Source organism: Cupressus sempervirens, chromosome 11 (assembly GCF_028749045.1).
Source record: "Cupressus sempervirens isolate cs-2001-9-10 chromosome 11, ASM2874904v1, whole genome shotgun sequence".
NCBI classification, from domain to species: Eukaryota; Viridiplantae; Streptophyta; class Pinopsida; order Cupressales; family Cupressaceae; genus Cupressus; species Cupressus sempervirens.
Window position 1 is genome coordinate 169442118 of NC_143128.1, and position 21478 is coordinate 169463595.

General features: G+C 38.8%; 1 protein-coding gene across 1 annotated transcript in view; it reads left to right on the forward strand.

Moving 5' to 3' along the window:
• Positions 1 to 21044, forward strand: part of LOC149528716 (uncharacterized) — a 108633-nt gene extending 87589 nt beyond the window's left edge. The window contains exon 9 of the mRNA XM_089811768.1: positions 20553 to 21044. Coding sequence (XP_089667894.1) covers positions 20553 to 20825 — 273 coding nt within the window. The 3' untranslated portion in view covers positions 20826 to 21044. The remainder of the gene's footprint in view (positions 1 to 20552) is intronic.
• Positions 21045 to 21478: the final 434 nt, after the last annotated feature.

A 21478-nucleotide genomic window follows, 5' to 3' on the forward strand; every position in this document is an offset into this window, starting at 1 on the left:
AAGTTGTTCGGATCGTGAATGGTTTGCTACGGCCTCTCTATGGTTCATTGCATTAAGCTCCAAAAACTAGACAAGGGTTCACTGTCTCTAGTTCGATACAAACAAGCGCCTAAAATTTCAACAATGACCAAAATTGAGCGCCAATATTTGCATCAGAACCGAAATTTTTATGAATTATGAAAAAGTTAAATGAGAATTGGAATTGCCAAAATCCAATTCCACCTCCTGAGGCGGAATATCAAATTCTCTATTGGGTCCAAAAAGGGAATACAAATTCCAATTCTCAATTACGATTTTGTGCACCCAAACTGAGAATTAGAAATTTTAGGAATTTGACGATCCCTATTCTAGTTCAATTCCCACAAACAAACGAGCCCTACTTGAGTAGAAATTGCATTTGAAAAATATGACCAAAAAAATTGTAGAAATATTCAAAAAACAACAGCTCGGTTGGAGCTGAAAAATGCAGGCTTGGAAACCCATGGAACTCACAGAAAATAAGCCTACATCGACGACCAATCTTGTAGAAAATTGCAAGCAAGAATCATGAAAGCTCTTTTCGTGAAAATAAAATGATACTTGCATAGCGAAAATGCCGAAACGTCAAACACAGGTTGTGATACACCAAAATATGGGCTTGTAATTGCGGCTTGAAAAAGACAATAGCAGCCTCTAAAGGGGGAAAAAACCAAAAAATGCCATGAATGGGTATTGTAGGAAGAAACGTAGGCGTTGAACATAGAAAATAATCTAGCCCGTATACAGAGGAAAACAAGACACATGACAAGAGAACCCACTTCATGCGTGAGCTATAAAATGCAGAACACAATAGTTACATGTTAGAAAATGCCCAAAACATGGATGCGCAGGCCTGAAGGAAAACTAATTGAATATAGACAAAAATGGCTGTTAAAACAACGTGGTCTATAGATAAACCCTAAGCATTTGCAGACAAAAAAATGAGTAAAAAAAACCCTCAAAGATTGCATGAGACCAAACTCTTGATACTTAAATGACCTTCATAAATTTTGTTATAAAAACTCACTATAAATTAAGAGGCCACAAATTTGTCTTCTAAAAAATTTGCCAAATCTTATAGAACCCCATTGACTTGCAGTGTTACCATGGTATGGTAAATCGATGCTATTGATATCATATTAAACAAGGGAGACAAAGGCTTCTTATATAGATTTACAGAGACGATGTTTCGAAATGAAAAATTCGTGAACTAATGATAGAAAAGAAACTTCCTAAACAAACTAAGACAACTAATATGCCCATTAAAGAAACATTACAATATTTTAATAAAGCTTTATGCAAGTCATTTGATTAACTTAGAATATGGTATTTGTGTCGGCATGCCATGTTTGATGATATTGGGAAGGTCTCAATCATATATGATAACATGATGCTTATAGGTACCTGACTCCATTGGTTTCCGGTGCTTAAATGACTATAATGCAAGCTACACCTTCTGAGTTGCTTCCGTTTTGAATTCTTCATATGATATGGTTGTTTCAGATCATCAATAATTGTCCTAGCAATTGCATGTGCATTTTTTCAATTAATCCTATTGGTACCATGCAATTTTTCATCTCCCTGCTAAACTTGCCACTAAAAGCTTCCTTGATCGTGTTCATTCCTTACTACTTTTCTGACCAATAAGACAACATAGGCTTAAATATTTTTCAACTCTCACCTGTGATTAGTGGTGCAGGTTTATTGCCATTCAAATTAATTGCTGCAACACTTTACTCATTGACCTCATAGGCAATTAGAACATGCTGCATGTCCTCTTCTTATTTGTTTGAGTACTCCTACACCTTACGCTACCAAGTGCCCACAAGAATCAGCGGCCTATATTGATTGCTTCAAGATCAAAAAATTGAGGGTGAAAAGAGGAAAGAATATGTAAAGGCAATTGAAACCTATATTGATTGCTTAATGTGGAAGAAACCTACGTTTTCTTCTTAGGGTTTATTAACAATATCAGTCAGTGAACTTTCAGACAACTTTGGAAGTAATGACAAGCACAGAGCTGAGAAGAAATGACAAATTTTCTGCACTCGTGTTTAGCAAAGTGGAGGTCTGAAATGTGGAATAACAGTATTGCTCAGTGCAGAGGTGGATCTGAGGTATAGAAGACTAATGGGTCAAAATGACACTTATCTAATTTGCATGCTGGAACTTTTGTCATTTTGCTTATGCCAGTGAGTATCAAACACGTAGCTATGTACACTTCACTTGAACATTCACCAGCTTGACATCACAGTGTTGATGTGATATTCAACTACAACATGCATAATCAAATACTCAATACTTTAGAGTAAAACATTATTATTCAATTCTCTCTTGATATAAGGTTATCTCTCATGCTAAGCTTGCAAATTAAAATCATGAAATGACTTTGAGGTTCCTTCTATTGCAGTACCCTTAGTTAAAATAATGTGTTTTGTTGGTAATCAATTGGGGACTTACGCTATTCATTCAATGGATATCAACCACTTTCACTTCTAAAGATTTGGCTTTGCAATGTGCAACGGAAATATAATTGTTTGACTTCCAACTTCCACTTCAACTTCTGGTTCAACTTCAACTTTAATTTACTTCTACTTCTACTTCTAACTATGGATGCAAGGAATCATAGATGACTTGGACTCTATGATGCAGGAGCATCCAGAGGTATAAGGGCAATCCTGTGTCACCCAAAAAATGTACTTAGACTTAGTTTCTATTTTATGTCTTTGCATTTTTGGATACCCATTTGGCTCAAATAAAGGTTCCAACTCTCATAGTTCAACTATCAGTGCATTTAAAAATCCCGAAAAAATAGGAGCATGCAATTTGACCATCATTTTGGTGACCTAGAAGGTGTGACTTGGCCAGATGAATGTAATCGAGATTTAGAGCATTCCAGAAAAAGAATCAGGTCAAAAGGCCCCACGGTTTGAAAGTTATTGCAGTTTTTCGGGTTTTGGAGACCCCCTAAGAATGCTTCAAAGTCAGGTTTGGGGCATTAAATGACCTCGAAAAGGGTCGAAAAATGGGGGACGAGCGAAGCTGTCCATAGGGCTATAGAGCGCTTCGAGAGCTTTCCGAAAATGTAAACGGTTCGTCAATCGGAGTTACGGTTCAAAAGTTATGCCTCCCGGAAGTTCGGCTACCGTTTCTGGATTCTTCTAGAATTGCACCGACTTCTAACGCAGCTTTCGGAACCTTCTATTTTGTCGGTGGATGCCTACTAGCACTTTCTAGAATGTACTCCTAATCCTTAACCCTCCGGGGTCTATTTAAGGAGATTTCTGACATTGTAAAAGGCAGTTCGGATTGGAGCTTGAGAGGAGGTGCTAAAAGGAGAAATATTCTCCAGATTTATGCTATTGTAAGCCCGCAGGGCATGTTTTGAGTTTATTTTCTCTGCACTATTTGTACCAGCTTATTTTCCCAGTTAATATAATTCCCCCTTTCTTTTGTGTCTATTCTGGTTGTTTGGTTGTGTCCCCATCAAGTGGTATCAGAGCCGATTTTCCTGAGTGTGTAGACAGAGCGCCGACTGTGAGGCAGTTTGCACCAGGACTGTGTGGTTGTGGGTTTGAGTTAGAAGATGCCTCCACGAAGAGAGCGTGGTGGAAGGGCCAGAGCTGTTGATCCTGAGGAGGTTAGAGCCCTCCAGAGACAGGTACAAGCATTGCAAGAGGAGCTTCGTAGAGGAGCAAATATTGCCTCAGATGATAATAGTGAGGATGACAATGAAGAGGAAGTAATGGAAGTTGACGGGGAAGTTCTGAATCCTGTAGAGGAAAGGCTTTTTAGGGCCATTTCTAGGTTTGGGAAAAGACCTACAATTGAAGTGGGTATATTTTTGGGAAATTTGAAACCAGATGAGTTGATCGATTGGATCAATGAACTGGACGAATACTTTGAATATGAGGATATAAGGGACCCAGATAGGGTTAAGTTTGCAAAGGCCAAACTAAAAGGCCATGCCAAAATCTGGTGGCAAGAGATTCAACTGGAAAGACTTAGAAGAGGAAAGGAGAAGATCACAAGATGGGATCGCATGGTGGACAAATTGAAGAAGCAGTTCATTCCTGTGGACTACGAGCTTGATCTGTTTAAGAAGATGCATGGGTTAAAGCAAGCAGGAAGGTCAGTCCAAGAATATACAGAGGAGTTTTACCGACTCCTGATTAGAGCGGGGCATGCAGAAGCAAATAAGGAGAAGGTTGCTCATTATATCAGTGGGTTACGACCTAGCATCCAGGAGGAATTAAGTCTGGTAAGAATGACCAGCGTTGAAGAAGCATACCAGTTTGCCCTACGAGTTGAAGAGAAGCTGAGTAAAAGGTTTGAAGGAAGACAAAGAGGGCGCGGTCAAGGAGGAAGGGGAAGCGGTAGATCATCTGGAGGCCGCAATGAAACTCAAAAGAAAAATGAAGATGAGGGTACTAGCAGGAACCAGAGGAATGAGGGTTTCAACCGCTCCCGTGATCAAGACTTTGGAAATCAAAGAGGAAGAGGTAGAGGACGTGGGCAAGGAAGAGGAGGCTTCCGTGGTACCTGTTTCCATTGCAATGAAGAAGGTCATCGTGCCTTTGAATGCCCTCAACGACAAGAAAGGACAGATAGGAGAGCTGAGGGCCAAGCTAGGGTTGCTCATGTGGATGAAGATGCACAATCATCACATTCAGAGGATGCAGAAAGAGGAGAGACCTTAGTAAATGAAAGAGTCCTACTAAGTGGTGAAAATGAACCAGGGCAACGGAGGAGTTTGTTCCGTACCAGATGCAAGTGTGAGGATAAATGTTGTGATGTGATCATTGATGGTGGTAGCACTGATAACCTGGTATCAGAAGAGATGGTCTCTAAGCTAAAGCTCAAGAGGGAGAAACATCCCCAGCCCTATCGGATTTCTTGGGTAAAAGATGATCATAAGGTCCTGGTAAGTGAACAATGTTTAGTAAAATTCAAAATTGGGAGTTACCATGATGAAGTTCTCTGTGATGTTATTTCGATGGATGTTTGCCATCTATTGTTGGGTAGACCATGGCAGTTTGATAGACATGCAATACATGATGGACATGCAAACACATACTCTCTGACAAAGGATGGAGTTCGCCACAAATTGAAGCCCATGAAAAAGGAAGGTGAAAAGGTATGTAGCAGTGCTAGGATTTGTCTTGTTGATGGAAGGAAGTTTTTAGATGGCATGAAACATCAGCGTATGTGCTATGCTTTGATTCCTAGGAAAGATAAAGAAGGTAGTAGTGAAATACCATTTGAAGTTTCAGATTTACTAGGGGAATTTGGAGATATTATCTCTGATAATGTTCCAGATGGATTGCCACCAGTAAGGCAAATCAGTCATCAGATAGATCTGATTCCAGGAGCTAGTTTGCCTAACAAGGCTGCTCACAGGATGACTCCTACTGAAATAGAGGAGCTAAATAGACAGGTTCAGGAGCTGTTGAGGAAGGGCTTGATTCGAGAGAGCCTGAGTCCATGTGCAGTACCTGCAGTACTTGCACCAAAGAAGGATGGAGAGTGGAGGATGTGTACAGATTCTCGAGCTATAAATAGGATAACCATCAAGTACCGATTTCCTTTACCAAGGATGGATGATCTTATGGACTGCTTGAGTGGAGCTCAGTACTTCACAAAGATAGATCTGAAGAGTGGCTATCATCAAATACGGATTCGTGAAGGAGATGAGTGGAAAACAGCCTTCAAGACCAAGGAGGGTCTTTATGAGTGGTTAGTCATGCCCTTTGGATTGACAAACGCCCCAAGCACCTTCATGCGGCTCATGAATGAGGTACTTAAGAAGTTCTTGGGAAAATTTGTTATTGTCTATTTGGATGATATTTTAATTTTCAGCAAGACTTTGGAAGAACATTTACTGCATATTCGTAGTGTCTTTGAAAGGCTAAGGGAAGAGAAATTGTTAATTAATCTAAAGAAGTGTGTCTTTGCAAAAAGGGAGTTAGTCTATTTGGGATTTGTTATATCACCTGAAGGTCTCAAAATGGATCCAGAGAAGGTAAAAGCCATCTTGGAATGGCCTACTCCAAGGTCTGCTACTGAGGTAAGATCATTTCATGGTCTGGTTAGTTTTTACAGGAAGTTTATTAAGAATTTCAGTGGCATATGTGCACCCCTAACTGATACAATAAGAGGGGATAGAAAAGAGTTCAAATGGACTGCAGTAGCTGCGAGAAGTTTTGAATTGCTGAAGAAGAAGGTGACTGAACAGCCTATGTTGGCACTTCCAGATTTCAGAAAAGTATTCCAGGTGGACTGTGATGCTAGTGGTAGCGCTATTGGGGCTGTATTAAGCCAAGAAGGTAAGCCTATTGCATATTTTAGTGAAAAATTGAATGATGCAAAGAAGAAGTATTCTGTTTATGATCAAGAGTTCTATGCAATAGTTCAGGCCTTAAAGAAATGGAGGCATTATTTATTGCCAAAGGAATTTGTTTTGTATACTGATCATCAGGCATTACAGTACCTAAATAGCCAAGGTAAGTTGAATCAGAGACATATGAAGTGGGTAGAATTCTTGCAGAGTTATACATTTGTGTTAAAGCATAGAAGTGGAAAATCTAACAGGGTTGCAGATGCATTAAGTAGGAGACAGTTGTTGCTTACAACAATGCAGGTTGAAGTAGTTGGGTTTGATGAACTCAAGAATTTGTACCCTGAGGATCCTGATTTTGCTGAAGCATAGAAAGCTTGTAAAGAACCTATTGCTGTAGATAGAACCAAGTGGTTAGACTATTTGATTCAGGATGGCATGTTGTTCAAAGGTAGTCAATTGTGCATTCCAAAGAGTTCCATGAGGGAAAATCTGATTAAGGAGAAACACAGTGGAGGGATGGCAGGACATTTTGGTCGGGATAAGACCATTGCCATTCTTAGAGAACATTATTTTTGGCCTCAAATTACACAGGATGTGAAGAAGTTTGTACAAAGTTGCCAGGTTTGTCAAGTTGCCAAGGGGTTTAGTCAAAATACTGGCCTATATCAGCCATTGCCTGTTCCATCAAGGCCATGGGAGGACATAAGTATGGATTTTGTTCTTGGATTGCCAAGGACACAAAGGGGTAATGACTCAGTATTCGTGGCGGTTGATAGGTTCTCCAAAATGGCACATTTCATTCCATGCCACAAAACTCATGATGCTGTCCATATTGCAGACTTGTTTTTCAAAGAGGTGGTAAGACTACATGGTCTTCCAAGGAGTATAGTTTCTGACAGAGAGACTAAATTTGTGGGATATTTCTGGAGGACATTGTGGAAGAAGTTGAGAACAGACTTGAAATTCAGTTCCACGCATCACCCACAGACTGATGGCCAAACAGAAGTGGTAAATAGAAGTCTGGGCAATTTGCTGAGATGTTTAGTTGGAGATAAGCCCAAGGGATGGGATTTGATTCTACCACAGGCAGAGTTTGCTTATAATAACTCTGTAAATAGGAGTACTGGAAAATCACCATTTCAAATTGTATATGGAAATAGCCCAAGGACTGCACCAGAATTGAGGAAGATAGAACAAGGGGAGAGAACAAGTGTTGAAGCTGAGGAATTTGCTGAACACATCAAGCGTCTACATGAGGAGGTTCAAGCACACATTATCAAGATGAATCAAGAGTATAAAGCTAGGGCTGATCAAAGGAGAAGACATAAGGAATTCCAAGTAGGGGATCTTGTCATGGTGCACTTACGAAAAGAAAGATTTCCAGTTGGTACCTACAACAAGCTGAAAATGAAGAAATTTGGCCCCTGCAAAATTTTGAAGAAACATAACTCAGGAAATGCATATGAGGTGGAGCTGCCAGATGGTATTCACATTTCTCCCATTTTCAACATTGCAGATTTGACAGAGTATCATGATGATGGTGCAGATGAGGAGCTGGTTTTAGAGCCGTGTCCAATTCCTGCTTCTAAGAAGGAGGAGATAGAAGACATTCTAGATCATCGTGTGGGTAGGAGCACCAGAAACAGGCAGTATGAAGAGTATTTGGTCAAATGGAAAGGACGACCGATCGAAGACTCAACTTGGATTTCAGCAGCTGAGGTTTCCCATTTGGGATTTCCTCTACCATCCATAAAGTGACAGGGTCACTTTTCAATCTACCCTGGGTGTCTGATGCAGGAGCATCCAGAGGTATAAGGGCAATCCTGTGTCACCCAAAAAATGTACTTAGACTTAGTTTCTATTTTATGTCTTTGCATTTTTGGATACCCATTTGGCTCAAATAAAGGTTCCAACTCTCATAGTTCAACTATCAGTGCATTTAAAAATCCCGAAAAAATAGGAGCATGCAATTTGACTATCATTTTGGTGACCTAGAAGGTGTGACTTGGCCAGATGAATGTAATCGAGATTTAGAGCATTCCAGAAAAAGAATCAGGTCAAAAGGCCCCACGGTTTGAAAGTTATTGCAATTTTTCGGGTTTTGGAGACCCCCTAAGAATGTTTCAAAGTCAGGTTTGGGGCATTAAATGACCTCGAAAAGGGTCAAAAAATGGGGGACGAGTGAAGCTGTCCATAGGGCTATAGAGCGCTTCGAGAGCTTTCCGAAAATGTAAACGGTTCGTCAATCGGAGTTACGGTTCAAAAGTTATGCCTCCCGGAAGTTCGGCTACCGTTTCTGGATTCTTCTAGAATTGCACCGACTTCTAACGCAGCTTTCGGAACCTTCTATTTTGTCGGTGGATGCCTACTAGCACTTTCTAGAATGTACTCCTAATCCTTAACCCTCCGGGGTCTATTTAAGGAGATTTCTGACATTGTAAAAGGCAGTTCGGATTGGAGCTTGAGAGGAGGTGCTAAAAGGAGAAATATTCTCCAGATTTATGCTATTGTAAGCCCGCAGGGCATGTTTTGAGTTTATTTTCTCTGCACTATTTGTACCAGCTTATTTTCCCAGTTAATATAATTCCCCCTTTCTTTTGTGTCTATTCTGGTTGTTTGGTTGTGTCCCCATCACTCTACTAGATGTAGCTTTATGAATGACTCCACCCGCCTAGAGCAAGCTTTTAAGGAACACTCAAATAGTTTTTGCATTGACATCTTTTCTTCAATCCTATCAAATGGATGCAAACTCAAGATATAATATTAATTAAAGTTAAGTGCTTTTGATCATCAGCTTACCATACGCGATACTCCTACCATCAACAAGAGGCTAGTGTCCCAGATTTGTTTGAGTCAAACAAGTAAGCAACCCCAATTACTTTCATTCAACTAAACTAGTTCAACATGAAATGAAATCTACTCCAAGTGAGAATTGAGAAAATCATGCAACACTTCAAAGCAACATTAAGTAATTTACAGTGTTACCCCAGCGCGGGGGGACGTCGGGACGAGTTTCGGGTGCGGGAAAAAAAAAGCCTCAATTTGGGGACGGCGAGGGTGTGGCGGTGGGGGAGCGGAGGGGGGGTGGGGGGGTAGGGGAGGAGGGGGAGTGGAGGGAGGGGGTTGCATAGTATATATATAATATATATGACTTTAAATGCTAATTATGAAATGATACTTCAATATATTATATAACATTAACATACCAAATATAGTTGAATACAATGAAAAGAGAAAATTGAAATGTGATTCACAAACCATAAGTTCAAACTTGAAACTTGAAACTTCATAACCATTACTAATGACCATTTAACAAATCAACTTAGTTCAAGATGCAAGATTCAAAATTCATTCTTCAAATATGATTCTATGAATATCATATATCATAAAGATGCTTATGATGACAATGAGCCGAATAGCATGAAACAATGAAATAATAATAATGTATCATAGCCATATCAAAGTGAGTACCCATGAAGCACCCTGCAAGCACTCGGGAAGCACCCAGGAAGCACCCCGCGAGCACCCAGGAAGCACCCTGCAAGCACTCGAGAAGCACTTAGGAAGCACCTCGCGAGCACCCAGGAAGCACCTGTGCACCCAAGCACCCTGGAAGCACCCAAGCACTGCGTCCCCCCTGGGTGCTTGACCGGTGCGGCAGCAGAAAAACTCCCGGCGAGGGTACTTGGGTGCGTGACGCACCCGCACCGGGTGCGCCGGGGTTTTGACTGGTAATTTACTATGAAGAGCCAAACATGAATTATGATTTACTTTGATAGCATCATAGCGACAATTTGATCAAGTCTCCCCCTTAGCTAGCCTACTCTACTCTCCTAAACTTCTCCAATCTAATCTAATGCTAATCTCCCAATCTAATGAATAATAAATGAGAAGGCCTTGGCCTTTTATAGTTGTTCCATTACAATGAAGGGCCAAGATTGATCCCCACAAACCCTAATTAGGGTTGCCAAATCTACAGTTAATTACACGAGGGCACCAAATCACGGGCCAATAAGAAAATTGCAATGTTCAATGTTTTTCAACCAATTAGAAAATAGGACACTTGGCATGATTGGATTGACTGTGCTTGAATCTGGAATTTTCTTATAGGAGGAGACAATTTAGTGCCATCTCATCGTCCTCATCCTATAGATCAAATTAGAAGCAGATGCTTGAAGTCTTGGCTTATGGGATGTGTTTGTTAAAACTGTAAATATTTCTTGCTTGATTGTAAGAAAGTAACACTCAACATGCCAAACTTTGATTAACTCTTCTGAAACTTTTGGCTCTTGGAGAATGATCGTGATGGTCCATCTCAAATTGCTTGAACTTCTAATCTCTTCCCCATCCTCTGAAATCTTTTATCAGGGCCTAACTTGAATTTCCATGTTATCTTGTAAACTTGATGTAATCTTTGATTGCATTGGTATTCTTGAGTTTGATTGCACTTGATTGCTCTTGAGGATGCCTTCATGCAATTGGATTTGTCACGTGAACTTGATCTTGATTTTTGAATGTCTTTGAGGATCTGAATTTTTCTTCTCACTTGCAACTTCAAGCTTGGACTTGAAGTCTCCATCTCCCAGCTTCTCCTTACTGAATGATCACCTTGAAAACAAAAGATAAGAAAGGTATGAAACTTTGTAAAGTTAATGAGTATGACAGAAAGAAGCAATCTGAAAGCTCTCATGACATAATGTGTTAACCTCAAAATGAAATAGAAATCTCCTCATTTACAATCAAACTTTTCCGAATTTGAAGATCCTTTCCGTATGTTCTAAAATGCAATAAAATCATATAGTAATCTGGAAATAAGCAGATTTTCCAATATACCATGTTCATGTTTTGAACCAGAATACAAGAACGCAATATGCAGAAATATAATAATAGAAGACACACTCGATTATCCTGGTAAAACCTTCCTACTCCTCCTCGAGGGAAAAACCCAGCCATGCCAAAAATGATACTTTTATCCAGATTTCAAATCAAATACAAGAGAATTCCTTCCTTATCATTGCAGGGGTCTCACAGTCAATCAAGAAGCCTTACTGCAAAAGTCTTAGAGTCTCTCAATAACAAAACTGCTTACAGAACATGTGAATCACATCCACAACAACCGATCATCCAATGATTGTGCATATACTCTACAATAAACAAAAAATATATATCTGCAATAGTCAATCAGAATGTGAAGATGCTCACAGCAGGCAAGCAATCAGGCAGCTCCCAAAAAGAGCATGCACTCAAGCGCTCAGTTCCCGATAACCAACTAGCTAGAAAGCTAACTCAGCATCAACACCGAAAATCTGACAATCTTTTTAACTGTTGTGAGGTTCTCACACCATCGCCCCAAAACTTTGGGGACCCCCTTTTTTTAATCGCTTTGGCAAATTTTTGGATTGTCCAACAATTTTTGATATGATTTTTTGAGATTTTTAAAGCCATGGACACCTTCAAGCCAGATGGGGAGAGGGCTAGGTTTATTTTCACCCGGTTTCGCTTGATTTTCCAAAACAACCAATTTCATCCTTAGGCCGAACAAAATTTTCAAAAAAGCAACACTTGGCAGGATAAATTTGTAAATTTGTACTTAGACAATTCCTTTTGAAAATTTGGGTATAATTATATAAATTTAGATAATTTTCAAAAAGTGAAATTTTGTTAGATTTGAGTTTTGGAAAATCTTAAAAATTTCTTTGGTGAAAAGATTAGTTTTGGTGATGATGAAATCAAACTGTAAAATTGATTTTAGACTCTAGAAATAATTTTATTTTTGTCAATTTTTTAAAAAATGGCTTAGCAAAATCGATTTCAATTGAATTGCTCAAAATTGTCTCTAATGGATTAAAATTGCTTTGAAAACTTTTTGCCATTTAATGAAATTGGTAATTTAATGTTGAAAAATGGCTTTTGGTTAGCCAAAATCCGATTTTAATGACATTAATTACTAAATCCTCATTAAATGGAAGTATTTAACATCTCCAAGGCATTATTTAATTTCTTTTTGCAATTTGGATCTAATTGGCAATTTAAAAAAAACAATTTTTATTTTGGCAAAGTTAATATTTAGTTAAGTATTTAATTGTGGGCCATAATTTTGCATTAATTATTGTTTTTCTTGCTCCTAGGGTCCAAGTTGGCCAGCTTGGAGGGAGTAGGAAAGTTGGGTATAAGAGGAAACTATTTCGTCTTCTCTCCTCACTTCTCATCTTCTCCTCTTTGGCGTTTGGTGATTTTTGGCAAGGGCAGTCTTCTCTTGTTGTGGGTGAATTTTGTCTTGGAGCAGCTCTCCATTTTTGAGCGATTTTTCTTGCAAGTGTAGATTTCTCCTTCATAAGCGATTTTCCTAGGGCAGATTGGCTCTTTCTTTTGGGCGATTTTTTGTTGGAAGACAGATTTTCATGGTGTTAGGCGATTTTTTTTGCAAATTCTGATTTTTGTTGAAGGAGCTGCGATTTCTGCCCTAAATTGGGCGATTTTGTTTGGGAAATTATTGAGATCAAAGGTCTGAATTCTTGTGGATAAATGGTAGATAGTTTCAAGTGTTTAAATTTTTGATTTGTAATAGGGTTTGAAATTCTCAAGGTCTGAACCTAAATTCCAAAAGAGTCAAGATCCGGCTATTGGTGGAGGTGACTTTTAATCATTTAGAGTTGAAAGGGGTCCTTAAGTTGATTTTCTTCTTTCGTTCTAGTCTAAGGATTGCCTCCCTTGGTTCTGCTAGTCTAATTGTCCACCACTCTACCATCCCATAATAGGGCGACGAGATGGAGGATGTTAGTACAAGCAAGAATCCTAAGGGGACAAACACTAAGAAAGACGAAGAGGATATGATGCCCAAAACACCTTTCTTCTCGAAAATGAAGGGAATAACCGACACTGATATTGGTACAGTAGACATGATACGGGTAAAGGACGGACTAAAGGAAGGACAATCCCCTTGGCAAAGAAGATATACAGAAGCCAGTTGCACAACACAGTCTAAGCGTCAATACTTCCATTTCAACCATGATGAGTGACATTGGGATGGTGCTTGATTTTGAAGACATCAGAGAAGAGGATATCAATGAGACAAAACTCGGATCGAGATTGGTTGAGCTAGGAAAGGTTGCTATCAAGAAGAAACATTTGAACATCCTTTCCTCCCTAAATGCTTTCATTGGATTCGCAAAGGAATATGAGAAAGATCATGAGAAGACACTACAAGCAGCAAGTAGCATGGTGAAATCAACTGAACTCAAGATGAAGCACACACCTTGTCCTCCTATAGCGGAAGTCAATGAAAGGCTAGCTAGGTTCATCGCCTTAGCTAAAAGAACAAAAGAAAAGGGAAGAGTCATATTAGAAGATAATTTAATGTAAGCCCAAGTGGCAATTTCTCTTTCTTCTAGAATAAGATAAGTGTTTATTTCTAATTGGTTGCCATTTTGTTGCCTTCTCATTGGCTGCCACTTTTACACTTTTTTCATTGGTCCATTGACGAGGTGGCATCTTCTCATTGGCTGATGGGGTGGCAACCCTAATTGTGGTTTCTAGGATTTAATCTAGATCGTCGATTTTGCCATTGATCTCTATCGTTGGTTGTAATTTTGGCATCTATAAAAGGCCATTTGCTCTCATTTGTAAGGGTCAGAGAAAATTGTTGCATAAGATAATGCCAAAATTGCTTTCTTTCTCATTGTTGTGACTTACATGGTGATTAAGAGCCTTTAGTATTATTGCATGGTTTCTACTTCCAAATAGTTAGAGTAACATTTGTGAGAGAGTTATGTTGGAGGATTGTTGCCAAAATACTATCAAAATTGTTCTCTATTCATTGTTGTGACTTGCATGGTGGATATACATGATCATTTTGGTGTATTGCATGGCTCTTCTCATCTCTCAAATTAAAGTAGGATTTCATTTCATGTTGTTAGAGTAGAAGTACATGGCTAATTGTGTGGTGATGTTAGTGAATGTTTGATAGGGATCAATACTAGACCACTAGCATCCTAGCGGCTTGTTAGTTTATTTTTCCTTTGAATCATTGCATCTGTGAAGGTGGGGCTGCTGGTTAGCTTTCATTAGATTTGATCCTCGTTCATTTGCTAACCTTTCCATTCATAGGAGTAGGAGTAGAATAGTGAGTAGTTGGGTAGTCAAATTTCACTCTAAGAAAGTTAAGAAGGTAGAAGTCATTAGAACCATTATTGCCTCCTCCTCATGCAATCAACATTATCGAGCGCTACATCCTCCACCATCACCGTCACCATCAACATCACCTGACACTCATACAAAATCATCACCATCTCATGAAAAGCCCAAGTCATCATCGAATAAATAGCATAAGGCCGCCTATGTGATTACCAGCAAATCACATCGATAAAATTGAGCGAGTATCCACAAGTGTAAGGAACATTGGAGTTATTCTCATATCCCATGAGCAATAACTTTTCAAGAGAGGAATTGTATGTTTGATACTTCGTATCAGATATCCAATTACTAATATGTTATGTGGTGGTACAAAAACTCAAATCAACAGTAACCAAGCCGGTGAAAGTCGATAGGCAATGTATCTGTGAGAAGCTTTTCATCTGCTGTCATACCAACTGCCTTTCTCTTGCCATGTGCGAGTAATGATAAGGCATTCTGGAAATTGAAGAGGCACTGACAGTGACACCAAGCCTCACCCTTTTTACACATAATGGAAAATATAAATGCAATCGCACATTAAGTAAAACAGCTACAGCTGGAACATTCAATGACAACTACAGCTGGCTATTGTGCAACACAGAAGTCTTCAACATGCAGCTAACCATAATGCCATATCATCTATGATATGCCAGGACAGCACACACAAGGCACTACGTGTGATGGTTTGCTGCGGAATAAGGAAGCTTGATAAATAACTCTCTCACAACCATAAAACTTCAACACTCCCTCTTAGAAAGAGACAGATCATTTATTCCATAGTGTGTCTTATCTTGACAAACACAAGGGAGCTGAAACCACCAAAATATATCAATAATAAAATCTCATCACAGATTTTCTCAATATAAATTGTTATCTCAGTATAACAACATTCACCATAGCTACTCCTAGAGGGTGAATTAGAAAAACAAAAAATAATAAAGTCATGGAATCACACATGATTTCCACCATGGCTACTTCTAGAGGGTGGATCCCCCATCTCCCATAGGGTGGAACAAGGGATTTCACCTCAAACTTCTCTTGCAGTGAAGAACTCGTTAACAAGGGATTTTGCTTTGAACTTCTCTTGCAGAGATTAACTCATTTATGAGGGATTTCACCTCGAAATTCTCTGTGAGAATAATTTATTAACAAGGGATTTCACCTCGATCTTGTCTCATAAAAAATAACTCATTAACAAGGAATTGCACCTTGAACTTCTCTCACAAAGAAGAACTCATTGACAAGGGATTGCACCTAGAACTTCTCTTTCATAGAGAAGAACTCATTGAAGCACAAGCTCGGGTAGATGGTTTGCTAGTTAGAGTTCTCTCTTTCTGGTTAGGCTTGCCTCAGGCCCCTCCCGGGACCTATAGAAATTGATTGCCCTATATTGAAAGGGGGGGCAGATCAAACAACTAATAAAAGAAGAGGAAAAGGATCATTGAATGTGAAGACTCCTTTGCAGCCAAGACTCCCTCTTGTTAGGAGCAATATTCTCATAGCTTTGAATATCAAAAAAATGTAGAGCTGAATCCAATGTTGACCAAACAAGGAGTTATTACAGTCACACTGCTATACGAACTTGTTGATCCTTTGCAAAGGACTTGACACTCTCCCTGTACCATAGAAGCTCCCTCTAAATGTTAAAGCAAATCACAATGACAACCTGTAGCTTATCCTCTTTATTGAAGTTATGTGTTACCAAATCAATCCCATGGCTGCAAGCAGTGTCCCCATGTTCATTTCTACAGCCCACATGACTTTGCATGTAATTTCTCGTCATCCAGTCCTAGAAGCTTTTTTAGAGAGATTAGTAATAGTTCCTAGAAACGAACTATCATGAAGGAAAATATACAGATTAATGCTAAAAGTATAGACTATTTCCAATGTTATAACATGAATAATATTAATTAAATTCATGATAAATATTCAAGGATATGAAAAAATTCTCTCTTGATTGTCTTTTCATACTATGACTTCCATATCTTTTCCTGCTAACAAAAACATGGTCTCTTTCACCATATTAGCACTATAAAGGTACCCTCCAAGGTGATGTCCATGATCCATCAGGAGTGACATGCTAAGTGTTGGTAGATGATCATAGAGCATTCATTACAGCCTCTGATGCTTCTCTTGAAAATCGACTGCTATAACTGAGATAAGATCTGTTATATACTTCTGCCGCCTAAATGCTGCTAGAATAATTCTGGTTCGGGATTTTTACTGAGACCTGCTGTGATACCATGTTAATGTTTTGAACTAGAATACAAGAACCCAATATGCAGAAATATGATAACAAAAGACAACAGATTATCCTGGGAAAACCATTCTACTCGTGGGGAAAACCAAACCATGCCAAAGATGATACTCTTATTCAGATTTCAAATCAAATACAAGAGAACTCCTTCCTTATAATTGATGTCTACTCACAGTCAATCAAGAAGCCTTACTGCAAAAGTCTCTGAGTCTCTCAATAACAAAACTGCTTTCCAGACATGTGAATTTCATCCACAACAACAGATCATCCAATGATCATGCATATACTCTGCAATAAACAAAATATATATATATCTGCACTGATCGACCAGAATCTGAATATAATGTCAAGCTTCTGACAGAAGACAAGCAATTAGGCAGCTCCTGAAAAGAGCATGCACTCAATCACCCAGCTCCCAAAAACCAACTAGCTAGAAAGCTAACTCAGCATAAACTCCAAAAATCAGACAATCTTCGCAACCAAGCCAGTGAAAGTCCACATGCAATATATCTGTCAGAAGCTCTTCATCTGCCGTCATGCCAACCACCTTTCTCTTTCTGTGTGCAAGTAGTGATAAGGCATCCTGGATACTGAAGAGGCACCAATGACACCAAGACTCACCCGTTATACACATAACGGAAAATATAAATGGAGTTGCACGTTAACTTCTCAAATCACAACATGTATGAAAATATTGCATAGCGTGAGCATGACATAAAACAACTACAACTGGAACATTCAATGACAATTACAGCTGGCTACTTTAAAACACAGAAGTCTTTAACATGCAGCAAACCATAATGCCATATCATCTATGACAGTGCCAAGTCAGCACACGCAAGGTGCCATGTGTGATGCTCCACTGTGGAATAAGGAAGCCCGAATAAATAACTCTCTTGCAGCTATAAAACTTCAACACATCATGCCCATATTTTGATTCCCTTGCCACCCATTTACTTCTGATTTTTGAAGAAACTTGCCTCTTGTTTGTGATAATTGCTGCCTGTAACAAAGAATTTGCTGCCTTCAAGACATGAGAGAAATGCTGCCAAATAGGAGCATTTCATTGCCTCCTATGCAGAGAGGGAAAAACATTTGAATTGATGTTAAAACGACTTGGATGTTACCTCCCTTATATAGGCAAATCAAAGTGGGCGACCTCCAATGCAAAGCCAGCCTGACCTTATCAATAAAACTTAATCATCTAACTACCTTTTAGATCTTTAATGCCAAGCTTGAAGGAGATCAAGAAATTTGAATTGCCCCCGCTTAGTGGAAATATCTTGTGTGGAAATTCTGAGATAAGAGGAATCCCATGGGCAGAATTCCTGAGATCTTAGGAATTCCACCACACATCTTTATGCTGGCCTAGACTTGCCTCAAAAAACTCACCCCCAAATATGCCTCCCTACTAATTTGTCCCTCAAAACATACTCTTTTCTCTTTCCAAATTGCATTAAAGGGGGAAAACTCAATCATCGGCGGAGATTTAAGAGTTAGAGGAATTACAAGGGCAGAATTCCTGCGATCTCAGGAATTCTGCCACACTTTTTATGCTGGCTTTCTTCACAAAACCGTTCTGACAAGAAGGGGCTTGTCATTTGAACACTCCTTTGCTCATTATCAATAGTATGTGATCACATTCGGATTAGCACCCTATCGCACTTGCAAAGGTGGAAATATCAAGTTTGGGGAAATCTATATGGCTGGCGGAAATCCTATGATTTGAGGATCTCGGCCAACACTAGATCCATAGGTTTATTCAAAAAGAACTCACCTCCCTACTGCATTTTTCACTCAATCACTTCTCAATTCCTACCCTTCTACAAACGTGCCAACTTGCATTAAAGAGTGGATATCCAAGGCTGGGTGGAGAGTCCTCTGACACAGGAATTTCCCTGGTGGAAATCCTGATCAGAACAATTTTGCTAAGGATCCCATCGAGCACAAAATCTTCCATACCCTTGAAACCCTCAAACTTCCACACCTAAATTCACTAAAACACTAAGGCATAAAGACTTGAAAAAAAGAAGACCACTAAAATCTGCAGCTAAGGCTAAAAGAGGGATCCCCATTTGCAACTACACAGCAGGTAGGCCCACCGACAATTTCCATTTGATAACATGTGGCGAGTATCCATTTGCTCCTTTTGACATCGGCCCATATTAATCAATCATTATCTATCCTCCAACCAATGATTTTGAGACCGAGTGTCATGTAAGAAACCTTTTATTTGCCGTTGTGTCTTTGGTTTGACTATTAAACTGTGGCTAGATCTGATGGTCCACATTGGCCAACACAAGATCAATGGCCAAGGGCAGGATGGCCAAACCCAACTTCCAACGATACTATATTTTCCATTTCACTAGACAACATCTTGTGGCAGATATTTTGCCATGCAACTATCTGCCTGTTGTAACATGTTGCCAGCTGTCTGGTCCCATGCCACATGCAAATTGAAACAATGCATCTCATCCCTGCCGCTACCTCAACGTGAATTGGATGCATACGTAGTTGCTAATGTTTACTGTTGTGGCCCTGCTTAAAATAAGAGAAGATCAACTGGGTTGATTTTTTCGAGCACAAATTCTTTATGGAATTGGTTACTGGTGATTGTGGAGATAATAAAGTCACTTAAGCTGTTGGCAACTGCCTATATCAATTCTATGTACATTTAGAGAAAAAGCACACTTGCAGGCTAAAGCTAAAAGTAGGCATTTCACATAAATTTGTATGAGTCAGATCTCAGATCATGTTTCATACTGTAAGAGGAGTGTTATTGATTTAGAATGATGGTCCATTTTTCTTGTAAATGTTCAACCATCTACGTATCATCAAATCCATCTTGTTCAAGGACACAATAGATGGAGCATATGTGTGAGACAATTATGTTAAATGGAAGGACTGAAGTTTAGCGTGGCCTGTGATCTGGAAATTGATAAAGAAGCTTTATGAGATACATTTGAGCTGTAAGATTATATGGCAAGGATTTCTTTTCTTTGTTTTTATTGAGAAAATAAAAATTCATTTCCGCATGTTGTTTTGTAAGATTTAAAAATCGAAGCTAGTATGTACTATGAAGTACAAATGACAGGTTTTTGTGTGCTTATGTGAGAATTTAGAAAATTGTTTGGACAAATGCTTATGCTGAAAATCTTAACCATGAGTAGGAGGAGCTTCTAGAATAGGATTCACTTACCAGTATTATTATGCTGTTGTGTATGCTCTTATTGGTTTTATTGCCTGCATTTCTGACGCTTTAGTATTCTTTTGGATTGGAACTTTTAGCATTCTGAGCATTTTTGTGCTGTTATATATCTTTTATTGTAAGATGGTGAATACATTTTCACAATGACTTAATTATGTATTTTGGAACTTACTTTCTACTCTGTTGATGGATCTGTTTAAGTGTGTAAACATTGTGAGTGAGAAAGGTGAATCTTCTTAAGTAATTTGTTATCTATGTAGTGCATTGATTTATTCATGCTAGTGATATTCTCTTTGCCAGTTCCCTTGTTGATCCCTTAATGCAAGCCATTAGAATTTGAACTCCCTAAGCTTGATTTTTTATATTTTAGTGCAAGTATGACTCAAATTGTTTGATAGAAAACTTGTGTGAAGGAACGTAATATGTTTCATTTAGTTCCATGGATTTTAGGAAGTATTATTGTTAAATGCCTTATTGTTATTTGTATAACATAGGATAAGTGGTGATATCCAGCAGCATATATGTTAATCTCCCTGAATCTTTTTCTTTTTCCACAGGGTTTGAATTGCCTACCAAACACTCACAACCCAGGTTTTCACATGAATGGTATGGAGAAGAATGTTGTATATCGAAGCATTCAAACTGGTAGAGGAAGTGGTCATCCTAGCACAGCCACAAACATAGATATTTCGCATGAAGAAATTTTTGAGTGGTTGCATATGGCATTCAACAATATTGATAGTGCTAATGGCTTACAAGGGAATAGAGGATTTAAGAGCAGCTACTATGGCATGGGAAATCTACGAAGAAATAGAAATAGGCGATGGTAATGTTTTAGACATGGGTGATTGAATCAGTTGCATTGTATCTAAGCACATCCATGTAAAGTTTAAACTGTAAATAATTGTTTTCACTTCTTGTCTGTATCTAATTCAAATGAAGGCAATCCAATAAACTTGTAACAGTAACATTAAAAGAAAGCTGTTATGGATAAATTTTTATATATCATTTTAATATTCTATTGAAGAGAATACTTAGGAACCGCAAAACCACAATCACGCTTTTTAACAGGTTCGTCTATACTTCCCTGCTTTCCATTTAGTTTCAAAAGAGTTGTATAAACCGTGGTACTAGTGTATTTAGAATTTTGTGGAATCAATACAAGTTTTCTGTATTGCAATATTTGAATGCCAAGAAACTTGCTCCAGTGCATGATTTGTTTCTGTTATTTGATATGATGAAGTATGATTCCAGATTAGTCTCAGGGAGTGTAAAGTCTAAAACTGGGACTTCAACTTACAAAATGCGAATGATACAAAGCAATACTGCTTGTTAAGCTGGCATAACATAAAAGATGGAGACTCCCAATTCAGGCCTTGATTTATTTACATAAGCAATCACTTCACTGTGAATGGGATTACTAAGTTCGCACATCACATAAATCCCGAACATTGTCAACCTAGCTATTCCCATCTTTGTAGAT